Here is an 18292-nt window from a genome sequence, read left to right as displayed (position 1 = left end):
ATCGGCCCGGCCGATCGCCAAATCGTCCCGGGACGATCAGACCAGAATGATCGGCCTGGACGACTCCCAGAACTATTCTCAGGCCGATATTTTCTACAGTGCCGATCGGCCTGGACGATCCTGAGAGGAAAAATCCAAATCAGAGAGGAACAGTAAGGGAACGAGGTCTCACAACAGCCCTCACTCTTATCCCCAAGTCTAGTAATGCTGAAGCTATTACTAATTTTTGTTCAATTTCTCTTTGCAACACATCTTATAAGATTATTGCAAAATTACTTGCTGCTAGAATGAAGCCCATTATGCCCCTTATCATAAAAGAAAACCAAGTTGGTTTTATTCATAAGAGGATTTCAACAGATAATGTTATTCTTGCAAATGAAATCCTTCTACATTCTAGACATTCCTCCAAATTCAAGCTTATGTGTGCTAAACTTGATATTAAAAAGCCTTTTGATAGTGTATCCAGGGAGTTTCTTATTGCAAAGATGCTACAAAAAGGTTTCCTAATTCAGTTTGTCAATTGGATTGAAGCTTGCATTAAAGATGTATGGTTTTCTTTATGCATTGATGGAGCTCTTGAAGTCTTTTTTCCCTCGTCGTCTGGGCTTAGGCAGGGGTGTCCCCTAAGTCCTTATCTTTTCTGTATTGTGATGGATGCATTTTTCTGTTTGCTTGATAATACTGCTAATGATAATGTATTTGATGCTCTCACTATTGGAGATCAAAGGCTTTCCCACATAATGTATGCTGATGACCTTATGATATTTGAGAAAGATAATATAAGGAACTGTGAAAGTCTGAACCAAATTCTTAAGGAATTCTCTATGGCTTCAGGTTTGGAAGTGAATTTTGGGAAGAGCTCCATTATCTTACCTCCTAATTGTCATATAGCTGAAGACATCTGTGCTATTTTCAGTATTCCTGCTACTTCCTCTAGCTTGGTCTATCTTGGGGTTCCTTTATCCCCCTACAATCCTAAGCTTGCTAGCTTCTCAAAGTTAATGGAAATTGTCACATATAAACTCTCTAGTTGGAAAGCTAAAGCTTTATCATTTTCCGGTAGGCTTCAGTTCCTTAGGTACACTATTTGGAACACGATTGGTAACTAGGTTTGTGGGGTCATTTTACCTAAAACCATTATAAAACAAATTGATAAGCTTTGTGCTAAATTTTTCTATTTTTGTGAACCTATTGGAGGAAATTGCATTTAATTTCGTGGCGTAATACTTGCAAACCCAAAGAGGTGGGAGGTCTTGGGTTGCCATCCTTGCATTTTGTTCAATTCGGCTTTAATTGCTCTTTGATTGTGAGAATCTACAATTCAAATAGCCCTCTTGCTAAGTTGTTGTTTTACATGTATGTCTCACCATGGAAGGAAGCATCTAAATTTTGGAAAAGTGTTTGTAGGGATGTCAAGCTTAGCAAAGAAAATTTTCATTTTAAGATCTTTCCTAATTCCCATTTATCTCTATATTGGGACCACTGGTTTAATGACAATCTTTTAAAGGACGTGCGGGAGATGCACCCCATTCTCAGCCTCTTCCCTACTAATGCTAAAGTCTCTGTAATTCTAAATGGGAAAAGGTGGGAATTGCCTGCTTCGGTTCCAGATTATGTAGCCCAAGCGCTTTCTGTGATACCTGTTGAATCTAATGTCCCACTTTATTGAGGTAGGGGAAACAACAATAATCATAGGGCTTACCGGGATTTTTATTTTAAGGAGTATGATAAAGTCGATTGGCAGCATTTTGTTTGGCATAAGCGGTATGCTCTTAGATTCTTTTCGTTTTATTGGATGGCTCTAACTGGGGGTATTAAGACTGCTGATGTCCTTATTGCTAAGGATATCATTGTTGATGCATCTTGTTCTTTATGCCATAGCTCAAATGAATCTGTGACCCATTTATTTTTCGAATGTGACTATACTTTCTCTGTCCTATCTAAAATTTTGAGCAATTTGGAAACTCTGCTGCTTAGGCCAAACATATTGCAAATTTTTGAGTATATTGATGATACACATCATAAAGTCAAGGACTTTTATTTCCTTATAATTTGTTGTGCATATACCATATTTGGAGAGAATGGAATGATAGGAGGTTTGGCAATCTTTTTGTCTCTTTCTCTACCTTAGCTCATAAGATCAAAACTGTTGTCTTCTCTAAGGTTCTGAAATGGAAAAATGGTTATTTGATGCTGGACTTATTATAATGTGTTGGAATCACTTTCCTGAAGCTGACATGGGTGTATTTATGCTGGTTTTCTTGGTGGGTACTTATATCTGGTACTGCTATGGTATTTCTGGGCGTAATTTTCTTTTTGGTTGGTTGGCTGTGGCTTCAGTTCAGTGTTGATGTAGTTGAGAAGTTTTGTATCCAATCAGTTTTTTTGTGATTGGTGGGCGAGGATGAACGAATTGTTTTTTCTCTTTTGGACGACAGTTTTTTGAAGTCAATCTATTATCTGCAACCAGGTTGAGAGAGTTGTAATTCCTGAGCCCGGTGGTTTAATATTACTATCCATGTTTGGATGTATTTTTGTTCACTGTCTTTTTGATAACTTTTTGGTAGCTTCTCTTACATCCCTTTGTAATTTCTTTTTGTGAAGTGTTTTGTTGTTTTCCCTTTATTGTTGGAATGTGCCTTATAGGTTTTCTTATTGTGTTTTATTCTTACCTTACGTGTAACTAGCTTATAGATCGGAATGCAATAGAAATTTTTTTTGCTGGTCCAAGGGGTCAGAGACAAATCTATAAAAAGAATTTTTTTGGGGAACATAATCTATTGAGGGATTTTCTTCCAAAATTGCTATTGCTTGCCGGGAGGGGAGAGATAGGCGGAGAGAGAAGGAGGAGTGAAAGAGAAAGAGTGCGTGTACAAGCAAGGGGATCGATCCCAATGTCTCCTCGGCCTCCCAACTACGAGTTCCAGGAATGGTGGAACCGCCAGCGCGAGTGGGCTCTCCTCTCGCCGAAGAAGCCTGACGAATCCTCTTCCGGTGCCTTCATCTCCGAAGCCGCCGCCGCCTCCTGGTCTGCCGTCGACCTCTACGCCCCCATCGCCGAAGGCAGGAGCAAATCCCGAGGCCGCAGTGCCCGCCAGCTCTCCCGCCATCTCTTTCTTGTGCTATTGCGCGCTGCCGTCTTCCTCCTATCCCTCCCTGCCCGCTTCCTCTCCCTCCTCCTCATTGCCATTCGTCGCGCCGCATCGGCGCCTTCCGACCGTCCCGACAACCGACTTTACCGCCTCATTCGGGCTTTTCTCTTCCTCGCTGTGTTCCTTTTCTTCTTTGAGGTCGCTGCTTACTTCAAGGGATGGCACTTTCAGCCCCCCTCATATGCCGCATCCGCCGAGGCGCTGGAGTTCATCTACGCCCGATGGTTGATGGTTAGGGCAAAGTACCTGGCGCCTCCCGTGCAGGCCATGGCCAATGTCTGCATCATTCTTTTCCTCGTGCAGTCCGTCGATCGGATCGCGCTCGTTCTGGGCTGCTTCTGGATCAAGCTCCGGCGGTTGAGACCCGTGATTGCTGTTGAGTACAAGGACCAGGATTTGGAGGGCGGGAAAGTGGACGTGGAGGAGGAGTATCCTATGGTCTTGCTCCAAATCCCAATGTGCAATGAGCGGGAGGTAAGCAGATGTAGCAATTTATATTTTAAAAAGCTCTTTATTTGGCAAGAACCTTTATATAATTATGCATGCAGAGTATTATATTAGCTAATACTTATTGTTTGAGACTTTCAAGCTGCGGTTTCTGGACAAATGGCGTGGTTTTATTTGCAGACCTTTAAATTCCGGTCATGGTTGTTAGCTTAATTGGAGTCTGCATGATGATATATTGGTGAAAGTATTAGAAACATTGAAAATTTATGATGGAGAATGAGTTAGGTTCTAGCTTCTTTGCTGCTCCAGAGTAAAGACTACCAGTGTTCAGATCTGCATTTTAGTCTCCTTTGGAGCTTTCTGTACTTTCTACTCCTGTTGGTATAATTTTAGGAATCCAGATCTCGGCTAGAAATTTTCTCACCGTTCCATGATAGTTATCAATGCCTTTATTTTGGATGAAAACACTGTCATATATTAAATTCTATGTAATACAGTATAGCCTAAGCCAACACATGAACTAGAAATATCTATACCTTTCCAGAACCCCCTTTAGTGTTTCAATTTTCACAAACCTGTTCTCTTGTGGTTAACTGATTGATATTAATGTTGATTTAATATTGATTGGTGTTCATGAGAAAACAATGCCATATGGTTTCTTGCTTCTAAAACCTTATGCTACTTTTTGTTAAGATATTTTATTTGCTTTAAATTCAGTTCATTTTCTTTTAGATCTACTGGATGCATGCAACTTGTATATTTCCCCCTATAAAAGTACTACAGTGAAAATAGTGGATATCTTCGGCATGTATTTGATACATAAGCCGGTGTACTTCAACAGTGACAACATCATTCTCACAGAGACAAGAGAACATCAGTTTGTCTTAGAGATTTTTCAAGGACATGGATTACTTAAATAATATGCTTATTAAGTAAATAATGTAATTAGGCAATACACTTTTATTATTATTATTATTATTAGGTTGTAATTAGCTTTGTAGGAGACTGGAGCTAGCTTGATTAAAGATGTATATACATCTGGATATTGTACATAAGAACTTGGGTGATAACATTTTCCTTTTCCTCTTATCCTTCTCTCATCTCCTTCTTGTCATCATTCTATCTTTTTTCCAGATTGCTCTTTACTTTCCTCTCAGCTCATGTGACTCCTATTCCTGTGAAAGGCTTTTCGGCTCTATCAATGGTGCTTTTGTTGTACAACCTTCATGGTGCTCCCTCTCCATTTTCTTCATATGTCCTTGGAAGTATAAAGAGAATAAGGATCTACATGTAATATTTATTGATTCAGAGAAGTTCCAAGAGAAGTGCTATGCAGAGTTCTAAAAAAGAAATATGTTACTAATGCTTATATTCAAGTCATTAAGGATATGTATGCAGGAGTTGTTACTTGTGTTCAAACACAAGTTGCTTTGACTAAGTATTTTCCTATTTCAGTTGAATTACATCAAGGATCAGCCTTAAGCCCATATCTTTTTTGCTTTAGTCATGGATTTCTCACTAAACATTTGCAAGAGGTTGTACCATAGTGTATATTTTTTGCTAATGATATTCTTCTTATTGATAATACTAGAAAGGGTGTTGAAGGTAAACTTGAATTATGGAGATCAACCTTAGAGTCTAAAGATTTTTGTTTGAGTAGATCTAAAATTGAATATATGTAGTGTAATTTTAGTAGTAATAGATCTAGCAGGGGGATTGTGACTTTGGGTGATCAAGTCATGAATAAGATCACACGTTTTAGATATATTGGGTCTATTGTTCAAAGTGATGGTCAAATAGAAGGGGATATTATTAATAGAATTCAAGTTGGATGGTTGAAGTGGAGGAATGCATCGGGCTTGTTGTGTGATAGAAAAGTCCCCCTCAAACTTAAGGAAAAATTTTATAAGATGGTGATGAGACTTGCAATGCTTTATGGTGTAGAATGTTGACCATTAAAAGAGAAGCATAATATTAAGTTAAGTGTTGCAGAGATGATGATGCTCAAGTGGATGAGTGTCTTTACTCTTAGAGATAAGATTTAGAACGAGCATATACATGAAAAACTTGGAGTAGCTCCATTGGAAGATAAGATTATAGAGAGTCGCCTTAGATGGTTTAGTCACATAAAATGGAGAATAGAGGTGTTAGATTTGGCTTATGTTAAGAAAGGTAGAGGTAGATGTAAAAAGACTTAGTTAGAAAATATTAGAAATGACATCACTTTATTTGATTTAAATGAGAATTTGATTATTAACATGACACAATGGAGAAAAAAGAATTCATGTAGCTGACCCCACATAGTGGTATGAAGGCCTGCTGTTGTTGTTGTACCTTTGGATTCATATTAATCTAAACGAGCTCTTTTGGCTTGTTTAGGCTTGAATTATTAGAAAAAATCACAATTTCTTGTAAATAAAATATACACAAAAGTAATAGAAAAAAAATCAAAAGTGATAGAAAAAAATCACACGTAATTGTTTTTAATGAAAATTTATAATTACAATAAGAATCTCCAACTCAAATTATACAACAAAGATGATTTCATTACACTTTATTTAATTAATGAATCTATTACAAAATTACCATCAACACACTATTTCAGTCCAAGTTGATGATACTCTATAGTCTCTTGCCTCGTGCAATACTGAACGGTAGCCTTATTGAATAAGAGTAAGGCTTGCATATTCAAATTACAAAAAAAAAATGAAGTTATGAAAATTGAGAAGTTATTAAAAAAATTTTCATAAGTTATTATACCTTTTCAATAGATTAAATCTGAAATATTAATTTAAAATATAGAGGTTTGGATTGAAATTTAAGTTTAAACTTCTCGTCTTCACAAGGTTTACACGACATTTTTATGCCATATCAGTTATAGAGGACTCAAGAGTCAAAATTCGTCTTTCAGACAACAACAATACCCATGATAATCTTTTAAATTCATGATAATTTGCTTAAATTAATCATCATTGCCTATTGGAAAATCTCAAAAATGAGTATCCAACTAGTAGCATCCATTTTTAATAACAGAGCTAAATAAAATAACCAAGGACAGAAAATCTCCAGCTAAGTAAAGCAAATTACAAATCTCCAAAAAATCTATTCAAAATTCAAAACAAATAAAAGCAAATCTCCAGCATCCACTAGCATCCAAATCCAGCTAACAGAGTTAAATAAACAGGCATCCAAAATCCAATATCCCGTGAAGAAAAACAAATGTGCATTATTCACAATAGGTGCAACAGACATTCAATCCAGCAAAGAAAACCAAACATTTGGAATATTCCAGCATCTCATGCCCAAGCATTATAAGAAGAAGCCTTCAAAATTCAAATCCAACAAATGAAATCAAATCTCTAGCATCCACATTAGCAAATCTCTAGCAGTAGAGTTAAATGGAATAACTAACTTCAACAACATCTAAATATAGCAAAATAAATTTAGCATTAAGAATATGCCATTTGTGTCTCAGGCTAAGTGAAAAGAGATCAGTGAAAAGAACATTTAAACACAACTGATTAAAGAGGAAAAAATTATCTTTACCATTTGTGGATGATATTTCCTTCTAAGGATAAGTAGTAATAAAATAATGTTCTTTTTTTTATTGAAAGTGATATCAACGCATGCATACACCTTTTTTGTTGGGATGGTAGTATTTGTACCCTTTTTAATGTGAGATTGGCCAATGAAGACATATTTAATAGCTTGTAAATTGAGCTTATCTTTGTTTTGGAGTTTTGTATGAATATTTTGGGAATAAGGTAATTTGAGGTGTTAAAGTGAGGAAAGAATTTTGTTAGAATCTTCATAGGACATTTGAACCCAAGAACTCTTGTAGGTAATTTATGTGGATTGCGAGCAACTTTTAAAACTTTCTTCAATAGCTTTTTCGGAACATTCTTTCAAAAAGGAATACCCATGTGATAGTAAGTAGGCGATCATTTGTTTTTTTAGCCTTTCCAATTTTTTTTGGAAAGGTAGAATTTGAAATCCTTCTGATGTAGAACAATTATGGAAAGATGAGATGCTTAAAGACGTTTGCACGTTTAATTTTAGAGAACAATAATAAGCAAGATCTCATGTTGATTTGAACGATAAAATAAAATATTAAAGTGATAAATAGCGTTGGTTAAATAACGTGCATAGAAGTTAAGAGCATAAAAATCAATCAATTTAATCCACTTTTGCATTCGTGAATGATCCCAACAATAAATCCCTTCGTTAACATTAAGACTAGCTACTACAAGGAACCCTTCGCTCAACTCTTCCTATTACTATGCTTTAGCGGAGGGACCAACATCTTTGTGAATCAAAATATAACCACGTTGGAGAAATATACTAAGAGGCTAAAGAGTCGAATGTCGAGTTTATCCAAAGATAAGAGAGATGCGCGCTCTGACAAGATCGTTTGAATGCTGGGGAAGATGTGGGCAGCAACCAAGAGCTATGATGTAGAAATTCCGATCCACATAATCTTCAATGGTGGCGCCGATCTCTATGTTGACGTCACGAAAGACGATCTCAAAACGCCCACACGTCCTTGGGAATCAAAGACTAATCTCTGATCAATATTCGGATCGGCCATGCATAGTTGTCCAGGAGAAAATGTAGAGAGGGGGAGGAGGGGATCGACCAAGCTAAGTGGAGAAGGAAAAAAAAAATCTGAAATTAATTTCAGATTTAGCGAATAATTAGAGATTAATCTCCTCTGAAATTTGAATTTGAAATTAGTGGAGATTAGGAGGGAAAGTGGGGAGGGGATTGAATTAATTAGATCCTTAATTTATGGGATCTAATTAATTAAATGGGGGAGCTTAGGTGGCCGGCCAAAGAGGGAGAGAGGGAGGGGAGTTTAAATAATAACCTCCAATTTGTTTGAAATTTAAATTGAAGTCATGAATAAAACTTTCCTAAATAGGAATTTCCAAAATTGGAAAGTTTTGAAATTCAAAATTTGAATTTCAAATTGACTCCAATTTTCCCTCTCAAGCCCAACTAAATTTGGAAGATAGCATGATGATTGAGATCATCATCACAATGGAAAAGGGGGCTTGGTGGGGGCGGTGGCAAGAGGAAGATGCGGGTTTGGCTTTGGGTGGAGGTGGCTAGGAGCTAGGCCGGCGGGTGGAATTGTGGAGGGGGAATTTGGTGGGGATCAAGGGGTATTTTGGTGGCGGAATGAAAGTGGAGGGAATTCGATGCAAGAAAAATTAAAAGAAAAAGAAAGATAAGAAAACCGCGAACCTTGGAATCCACCAAGATTGACGGGTATTGCTTTTTCCCCACTTGGGCCTCTCCTCTCACGAACTCACTAAGAGATCATCCAAAGAGAGAAAACTTAGAACTCACTAAGAGATCCATAAGCACAAGCTGAAAATTTCATATTAATTATCATTAGCCCTTCTCCAAGAAGAGGGATTTAAATAGACAAATACAAGAAGGAAAAAATAAAAGACAACAATGCCCTCGGGGCTTACAAAGAACTAATTCCTTAAGCAAGGGCATAAATGGAAAAATATAGAAAATAAATAAATACATCACTTATAATTGAAATAAAAAGCCGTCATCGTAGCCGTCGATCATCGACCATGTCCCTGATGGAACATTAAGGGTCTGATGTCCGCATCACCTTCTCTATATTATATGGAATATCAACAAGAAGACAACTTTCCAAAATTGTAGAAACAATTATTAAAAAGAAATCAACAAATGTCAACTTTCTCCATTGCTTGAAAGCAAGGATTAAGCAAAACTCTGAAAGAAGATGACAAGGTAAAAGATAATAATCTTTCTAAATAAAAGCTTGAGTTTTTACTTGATAGAACTAAGGAGAATGAATCATTTGAGATTGACCTATATTTATCTAGGGAAAAAACTTATTTTTTTGTATTTTCAAATTTAAAATGATGAACTTGATGACTTTCGATCAAATCCATAAATTAGTGTGCTAATTGATCTATCCAAACGAAAAGAGAACGACTCAGTAATAATGATCAACTTATCACCATTAAACAAATGTATCAAGTCAATTAGTTGTTAATTTTAGTTTGGAAATTTTTTTTGAAATCATTATAAAAAGAAAAATTGTGCAAGCATGTCCAACCAATTTTAAACTGCCTATGTCGAAGGTCTCTAAATGTTAATTAGAAATATAGAGTTGGAGTGCATGCTATAGAACGTAAAATCACTTAAAAATCAAGATATAACAACCTCTTATTTCTAAAAAAATCAATCCCCTAAATCCTAATGTCTGACTCAACATGAATTAGGAAAAAGACAAAAGGAACCAATTTATTCGACTTATTCTCATTTTGAATTGCAAGACGGAACATTAATGTGAGCCAACAGCTCATAAATGAAACAAGTGGCGGAGCTAGAAATTTTATTCAGGAGGGGCCTAAATTAAAATAGTTCTGTTTGTCGTTTCATTTGGAATGTTAGAATATATTAAAATAGTTCCGTTTGTTGTCTCATTACCGGAGCTAAGAGGAGCTGTAAGATCAAAAATTAAGAATGCAAATAACATAACCCTTAGAGTTTAGAAGTCATAAATATCTGTTACGGTGGTCTTCGTTTGAGGGCTAGAGAGGAGCGAAAGGGAAAACGAAAGCCGTACTCGAGGTCGTGAGTCGCGAGTTGTGAGAGAGGAGCAAAGAGGAAAATGAACCATTGATACTTATCATGTGTCCAGAAAAAGATGTTGGTAGCTCATCTGAATTTATAAATAACTTTAAAAGAAAGTATTATAAAAATTAGAGCATGTTTCCTCGATTGTAAACTTGTTTTTCTATTAAGTCACTATAACAATCAGCTTTCAGCATTCCGTTCACAATGGAAAGTCATTCCTCCCTCTCTCTTTCAATATTTTACCCCATTAGTCTTTCTCTCTCTATAGTTGAAGCATTGCATGGTCCGGGCAGAAGGTGGATTGAAGACTTGAAACGGTAAAAGCCTGTAATAAATAAAATGAAAGCCCCCTTGATTTCTCTTTCTTCTCAGTTTTTTCAGTGTACAAGTGTGGAAGGTAACAAAAAAATTCTTTTCATCTAATCAGCGAATCTTGGTGTTATTCTCTTATTTTTTATTGTTTCTTAATCCCATGCAAGTATCTCACTTGCCTAGCTCTCCCTCTCTTTTAATAAAACGGTATTTACATTCATTACGGTTATTGCTATTACTGTTAGTACTATTAGGTTTCTGCTAATGCTTCTCTTACAATTTCTAATTACTATTAGTATACACTAATGATTTCTGAAATTTGCATTATAGACAGTTTTTCTCTATTGATTCAGTAGCCACCATTTGTAATGAAAAAAAATCTTGCTTGAATAGGTATACCGGCAGTCCATTGCAGCAGTGTGTATACAGAACTGGCCTAGGGAGAAAATGCTTGTACAAGTTTTGGACGACTCTGATGATTTGGATGTGCAGCTCCTCATAAAAGCCGAAGTACAGAAGTGGCAGCAGAAGGGTGTTCATATCTTATATCGGCACCGTCTCATACGCACTGGATATAAGGCAGGGAATCTGAAGTCTGCAATGGGTTGTGATTATGTGAAGGACTGCGAATTTGTTGCAATCTTTGATGCAGATTTTCAACCATCCCCTGATTTTTTGAAAAGGACGATTCCACACTTCAAGGTATGCTTAGATGAACTAAAAGAGCATGGTATATTATATGATTGGACCATGTCTTTGGTATTTGATTATGGAAGGAGATTTTTTTTTAGTAAATGAAGTGATAATAAATGGAAGGAGGATATATAAATATGAATATTATGAATAGGAAATATTAATATATTACTAATTTTGGGTTGAATGTAATGCGTAGCTATCAACCTACAATTAGATTAGAGCACACAAACTTCCTTGTATGATACGCTTAATTAGAAAATTTTGCTATTGGAAATCTTTCATGCCTTCCAGTACTTGGAATAAATATTTTCTTCTGCAGGGTAATGATGATCTTGCTCTGGTTCAAGCACGCTGGATTTTTGTAAACAAGGATGAAAACTTGCTGACCAGGCTGCAGAATATAAATCTTTCTTTTCATTTCGAGGTTGAGCAACAAGTGAATGGAATATTTATTAATTTCTTCGGTTTCAATGGAACTGCTGGAGTCTGGAGGATTAAAGCACTCCAAGAGTCTGGAGGCTGGCTGGAGAGGACCACTGTGGAAGACATGGATATTGCTGTCCGTGCACACCTTAATGGGTGGAAATTTATGTTTCTAAATGATGTTAAGGTTTGGTCCTCAGCCATCATTTACTGTTCTTTATTCGTTGGAGTTGATCATATATTGTGAAGAAAGATCCACCTTCACTCTCTCTCTCACCCACCTCCCTGATCTGGTATGTCCTTATTGTTCAGTGCCTTTGCGAACTCCCAGAGTCTTATGCAGCATACAAAAAACAGCAACACCGATGGCATTCAGGACCTATGCAGTTGTTTCGTCTGTGCTTTGTTGATATTCTTCGTTCAAAGGTGAGTTTCCATGCTCTCTCATGCACATAAATTTTTTTTCTGTGAATGCAGGCTACGAAGAACTTTACAATCAATTAATTTGCATATCTATAGCACTTGGATTTTAAGGAACTTGATGAAACAGGCACAACGGTTCATAGAATAATGATAATAATGTGATTCATTTGAAATTAATAGCATCACTGGTATCTCATGCAGTAATGGGGTGCATCTACTCACTTACTTATTGTGACATTTATCACCCATTAAACCACGATTCTGAAGCACCCTTGTTTACATAGCGCCTGTATATTTGTTATTTAGGATTACTGTTTGCTTTCTTATTTTAGGTTAGCTGGGCAAAGAAAGCAAATTTGATTTTCCTTTTCTTCCTCCTAAGGAAGCTAATCCTACCGTTCTATTCATTCACTCTCTTCTGCGTCATCCTCCCATTGACAATGTTCTTGCCGGAAGCCCAACTCCCAGCTTGGGTTGTTTGTTATGTTCCTGGTATAATGTCTGTTATTAACATCCTTCCAGCGCCAAGGTCATTTCCATTCATTGTCCCCTACCTTCTATTCGAGAACACAATGTCAGTTACCAAATTCAATGCAATGATATCTGGACTCTTCAAACTTGGGAGCTCGTATGAGTGGATAGTTACTAAAAAGCTTGGAAGGTCATCAGAGGCAGACTTGGTTGCTTTTGTAGAGGACACCGAGAATCGAGCAGAAAGCAGAAGAATCCACAAAGCTTCTTCAGACTCCGGTCTTGCTGAGCTGAACAGATTAGAGCTTACTAGTAAGTCGAGGAGGAATAAACGAAACCGTCTGTATAAAACTGAGCTGTCGCTAGCTTTTATTCTGTTAACAGCTTCTGCCCGAAGCTTGTTATCAGCTCAAGGAATTCATTTCTACTTCTTACTTTTCCAAGGAATCACGTTTCTTTTAGTAGGGCTTGATTTGATTGGGGAGCAGGTCAGCTAATCTGAGTATCAGAAATCCATCATTCTCTTTGACATTAGCTTATACCCGCATTTGTGGTCCATTGTGATTCTGTCAAGGCCTTTTGACCAAAAATCCGATGTGAAAGATTGCGTTGGCATTCTCAAAGCTGTGAGAGTATTCTGCTCAATTCCTATGAATGACCTGACCTGCCATAAGTACATGGCCTAATATCAGTAAGCTCTGATCTCATAACCAGAGGCAGATATGGCCATTCTTCTGTGAAACTTGTAAACGTATCGTCAGCCAAATGGAAGCATTTTTTTATTGATATCAATGATTTTTCAGTAGAGCCCTTTTTTCTTTTGTATGTTAATTAGTCTATTTGAATGCTTCAATTCTTGTCAAAGATGTTGGCGATAATAAAGCATGACTTTCTGTGGTCTTTTGTGGAAGCCAGAATGTTGTGTCTGCTTTGTATTGAAACGTAGAACTTTGTATTATGTAACATTCGAGAATAAATTGTTCTCTATTGTTTTGTTTTGTTGTGAGAAGTAATGTTTTGTTTTGTTAGTTTTTCTATCTGTTGTTGGTGATTCTCTTTTGTTAATGTTGCCCTGTTGTTTGGTGTTGCTTTGTTTGGTGGCTGGGCCGTTTTGGGTGTTTTGGCCTGTTGTTGTTGTGGTCTTTTGGAGCCGTGGCCTTCCTTTCTGTTGGGTTTGGTTGGGTGAGTGTTGGTTGTTGTTTTGGTTCATTCCTTTCTCTTGTTGTGGTTGTTGTGAGGGTTTTTTTGTGATTCTTTGTTGCTGGGTTGTTTCTTTTGGTGGTTGTTGGGTTGTGGGTTTGCTGGTTCTTGGGTTGCTTGTCTTCTTTTCCTTTTGCAGGTTGTCTTTGAAGGCTTTTTTGCAGGTTTGGTGGCTGCTGTTCGTTTGGCTTTCGGTCGAGGACTGAGAATCTGCTTGTTGCTTTTTTTAACCTTTTTTTTTTCATTTGGTTTGTATGATTTTTCTATTTTATTTTCTTTACATTTCATTGTAATAGATAGAACTATCGGTTTATAGGTTTTATTTCAATGCCTGTATTTTTAGAGAGCTGAAGGTTCTTTAAGGACTTGTAATCTCTGTTTTAAATCAACGTGTAAACCTCTATGTGAGTTTTTATTAAAAATAAACAATAAAAAAAATTGTTTTCTATTTTTCGTACCTAGAATATTCTTTATTTAATGATTACTGCTCTTTTTTAGAATATTTGTTGACTTTACAGTTCAATTTTTGTATAATTTGAATCCATGTCTCGTTGTCTTATGTGCTCTAAAAAAAGCATGTAGTAGTAATATAACCAAATGTGTTATTTATAGCAGCATACGCAGTACAATTCATCATGTATGTAGATTTTATGTAAGAGCAAAAGCACAAGTTGAAATAAGGCATCTTTACTTTTATCACCTGCACTGTATCTAATGCCACAAAAAAACTCCATGACGAAGAAAGAACAATGCAAAATTAAAAGATTTTATAAGTCGTAGAATTGGCCTCCACCCACAGCATCATAAAACACTTCCAGCTTCACTTCCAGGCTCTCCAGTTCATTCCAAGATCTGCTCTTTGAATCAATCCTCCCTCTCCTTCAACTCTTCAATCCTTTCAAGTGCTTCCCTCATCTCCATTCTATTCTCCACAATCTCCTCGCAGCAGTCAAGTCCAATCTTCAGTAGCTTCTGTATCTCACCTCGGCCATTTTCAGTGTCCCGCATGTCGCAATCGAAAACCTCGCTGTTCCATTCCTCTTCCATCACTAAACCCACCCAGGTGGCAAGATCGGTGCTGCCGCTGGAGCCCTTGTGGAGGAAGTTCGCCGGAAATTTGCCTGTGAGGATCTCGAGTATTAGTATGCCAAGGCTCCACACATCACTCTTCTTCGACGGGAGGCCAAATTGGGCGACTTCCGGAGACTTGTAGGCAACCATGACCTGTGTTGCGTGGGCTGAGTTCATAACTGGGACCAAAGCGTAGTCGGTGAGGAGAGGTTGGAAGGTGTCGTTGAGGAGGACGTTGGAGGACTTGAGGTGGCCGTGGGGGAGGGTTAGCACCGGCAGCTCATCGTAAAGGTAGGCCAATCCACGGGCTACTCCCTTTACTATCTTCAACCTCGTCGGCCAGTCGAGCGGCGGCAGAGTTGACCCACGATTACCTGCTCTCCACACGCAAGAAAGGAGCAAACATTAGTATTTCTCGTGTGTGTACAATTATATCCGAACGGTTTTTTACCGTTCGGACTCCGCACGGAATAATTTCTCTAGGTGTGGATGACTTGCCAACTGCATACAAATACATGAACAAGATGTATGCAGCCATGAACAACACATCATTCATCTATGCCTTATAATTTCTCTGCTTTTAGAGCCTTTTAGCTGCACTTAAGATTTAAGTTTTATTTGGGATAACTTTTTTATTATTTTCTAAAGTATAAATCCATGTACAATGGTGGGATTTAACAAATCTTATATTCAACCAATAATAAGGTAATAAGTCGTAACTGAGATTTGCCAAAATCTTATGAGGTTGAAATATTTTGATCATGATGTATCTCAAAGCTCTTAAATGAGTGTGATATTTAATATTATACTCACTAAGGGCATGAAGTTTCATCATGATCATATTTTGATTATTAAATTATGATATAATCTTTTCTAAAATTTAAAATATCTAAAATTATATTTTGATAAGATTCAAACTGAATTTTACTTGAATCCTACCAAAAAAAAAATGAAGAAATTGTTATGTGCGGACATCGAACTCTGGAGGTTAATTAGAACGAGCCATATCATTTGATACACAGCTGTGTATTTGATGCGCCGCATTCTGATTGATCTCCAGAGGCCATTCAAAATCCGCATGGGATAGAAAAATACCCCTTAAACTAATGTTGAATAAATGAATTAGTTACCATGGAGCATGTGAGCCAAGCTTCCATTTGCAATGAATTCAGTAATGAGCAATTTGTCCTCTCTTTTATAGTAATATGCGATCAATGGAAGGAGATTAGGATGCGAGAGCCTCCCTATCCTTCTCATGTGCTCGTTGAAGTCTTCTCTCCCCACTCCGTTCATCTCCTTAAACCTCTTGACGACGACGGTGGGACCGGGCGACAACACCGCCTTGAAAGACGAACCAAAGTTTCCGCTTCCGAGCACCTCCGCCGATGCCCTAAGCAGGTCGTGGAGCTCGAATCTCTCCCTTCCTTCTTGAACGAAAGCCAGCCTCCCGCACTCGCTTTTTCGTCCGCCGGAAGTTTTTCCTTCCACCGGTCCGGCTGCTGTGGCGGTGGCTGGCTGTTGGTGCTTTGAAGCCGTACCCAGCTCCAGCTTTTCGCCGTCGTCTTCAGTGGTGGCGCACGGGCGACCAATCACCTTACTGGTTTTCTGGCGACGGCGAAGTGCTAAGAGGAGGAGGAGGAGGAGGAGCAAGGAAATGATGCAGGCAATAATGATTATGAGAGAAAGATGCCAGCCGGAGCTTCCTTTATGCTTTGCTGGTTGGATTTTGTTGTTGCAAATCACGGTGAGAGGGGCGCCGCAGAGCTTTGGGTTTCCTGCAAGCCGCTCACAGTAAGCACTTTTCTTGATCGATAAATTTATTTAGTGGGATTTATAAATCTACCACTTAAAATTTTATATGCAGTTCTACAATATTTTAATATTTAAATTATATATATATTCAATCATATGTATGCAATTTTTTTATTTAATATTAAGAGTTATGGTATTATAAATTTCATCTATTTATATACTAAATAATTATATCATGCTAATATTTAAATAAAAATAAAATTAAAGTTGGTGGTTTGTAATGACAATGGGGAGGGGATTCAAATTTGAGAATTCAAGCATGATTGATGGAGTTTTTAGTTGTTATCATCGACTCGATCATTGCTTGAGCAATAATCGAGCACATTGATGTATGCATTAATTGTTATGGTTTTAAATGAGGTGGGGATTGATAAGAGTTGAAATTATTCTATGCGGGTACGGAGGCCGTCCGGAAGTGAATCAGAACACGTCACATCATTCATTTGCTGTGTACCATGACTGTGTATTGGGTGACGTAGCGCGTTCTGATTTATTTCTGAACGGTTCGGTATCCGCACAGAATAATTTCTAATAAGAGGGGGTGTATCATTTTTGTATCTTTTGATGAAAAAAAGCAATAAGTTCATGCGGGTGAAGGTGTTTTTAGCTCTCACTATGTAAGAGTTCATTAATTATTTAATTACTAAAACTTTTGATTAAATTTGTTCAATGTAGCCTATAAAGTTAAGCTAATGTGATAATTTTGTTATTATTTAAAAATTGAGTATTAAATAATAATAAAAATAATAATTATTATTATTAAAAAAAAGTAGGTACCTTGAAATAAAGCGGGGTCCATCCTACTGAGTCGATTTGGAATAGCCCCCTCCAAACGATTAAAAGACACGTCAACAATCGTGAGGCGGCGCTGGCCGAAACTCGGTATACCGCCGGCGAACTTGTTGTGATCGAGACGGAGCTCAAGCAGCTTACCAAGGCCAACAAGCGATCCCGGAACAGGACCGACAAAGCCATTATTCGATAAAAAAAGCTTCTTTAGGGATCTCATGCCCACAAACGCATCCGCCGGAATCTCGCCGGAGAAGTTATTCCTGGAGAGATAAACAGCCTTGAGAGCGCCGAGGAGCTTAAGATGAGGAGGCAAAGGTCCCTCGAGCTTATTGCCCATGAAGCTGATGGTACGGAGGCCAGGTAGGGGTATTAAAGGTCGGAGATTTAGGGTCCCGGAAAGGCTTCTGTTCTCGAGCTGAATCCCCCAAACGCGGCCATTGAAGCAGATGACGCCTTCCCAAGTGGTGGAGTTTAGAGTGCAGGGTGCGGGGCCGGGGATCCAGGATGGGAGATCGATTGATAGGGTGGCTTTGAATCTGAGAAGTGCTTCCCCTTCCTCGGCGCCGGCGGATTCGACGGTGATGGTCGAGTAGGCAAGGTAGAGGAAGATGAGGAGCCATGGCGCCGCCTGACTGGCCATGGAGACAGGCGGCGGGGTGGGGGAAGGCCGAAGAGGGGGACGGAGAGGAGAAAGCTGAGGGTTTTGATTGAGGCCAGAAGAAATGGGAGGAAATTAAGGCATATGATTGCATGGTTGTTGGGAGAGGAGGGGAGGTGAAGGGGAGGTTGGGGTGAGGGTGGCTAAGAATAGAATAGGGTGGAGAAAAATGGGTTGGTGCTCTTCATGTTTGATTGGCTCCTTC

General features: G+C 38.1%; 2 protein-coding genes across 2 annotated transcripts; one reads left to right on the top strand and one right to left on the bottom strand.

Annotated features, from left to right (window-relative positions):
• The first annotated feature begins 2760 nt into the window (after positions 1-2760).
• On the top strand, positions 2761-13563 carry LOC110102351 (probable xyloglucan glycosyltransferase 6). The gene is made up of 5 exons (XM_020830667.2): positions 2761-3626; positions 10935-11243; positions 11557-11847; positions 11973-12086; positions 12416-13563. Exons 1-5 carry the CDS (start codon positions 2895-2897, stop codon positions 13049-13051), a joined length of 2082 nt encoding a protein of 693 aa, XP_020686326.1. The 5' UTR covers positions 2761-2894; the 3' UTR covers positions 13052-13563.
• A 770-nt stretch (positions 13564-14333) lies between these two features.
• LOC110102372 (pollen receptor-like kinase 4) lies at positions 14334-18192 on the bottom strand. Its single transcript, XM_020830698.2, has 3 exons — positions 17415-18192; positions 15956-16600; positions 14334-15199 (listed from the first exon to the last, which is right to left on the bottom strand). Exons 1-3 carry the CDS (start codon positions 18067-18069, stop codon positions 14619-14621), a joined length of 1881 nt encoding a protein of 626 aa, XP_020686357.1. The 5' UTR covers positions 18070-18192; the 3' UTR covers positions 14334-14618.
• Positions 18193-18292: the final 100 nt, after the last annotated feature.

This window comes from Dendrobium catenatum, unplaced genomic scaffold, assembly GCF_001605985.2.
Source record: "Dendrobium catenatum unplaced genomic scaffold, ASM160598v2 fragScaff_scaffold_733, whole genome shotgun sequence".
Taxonomy (NCBI): Eukaryota; Viridiplantae; Streptophyta; class Magnoliopsida; order Asparagales; family Orchidaceae; genus Dendrobium; species Dendrobium catenatum.
The sequence above is the reverse complement of the archived record's forward strand: the minus strand, read 5'-3'. Positions and strand labels throughout refer to the sequence as shown.

Bases quoted from the DNA above. Each gene is read 5' to 3' on its own strand.
- LOC110102372 (XM_020830698.2), bottom strand. From the start codon at position 18,069: ATGGCCAGTCAGGCGGCGCCATGGCTCCTCATCTTCCTCTACCTTGCC. The intron at 16,601-17,414 runs GTACCTACTTTT...AGCGGCTTGCAG, and splicing joins GGACCCCGCTTTATTTCAAG to GAAACCCAAAGCTCTGCGGC. The intron at 15,200-15,955 runs GTAACTAATTCA...TGTGGAGAGCAG, and splicing joins CTTGGCTCACATGCTCCATG to GTAATCGTGGGTCAACTCTG.
- LOC110102351 (XM_020830667.2), top strand. From the start codon at position 2,895: ATGTCTCCTCGGCCTCCCAACTACGAGTTCCAGGAATGGTGGAACCGC. The intron at 11,848-11,972 runs GTTTGGTCCTCA...CTTATTGTTCAG, and splicing joins TGTTTCTAAATGATGTTAAG to TGCCTTTGCGAACTCCCAGA. The intron at 12,087-12,415 runs GTGAGTTTCCAT...TTCTTATTTTAG, and splicing joins TTGATATTCTTCGTTCAAAG to GTTAGCTGGGCAAAGAAAGC.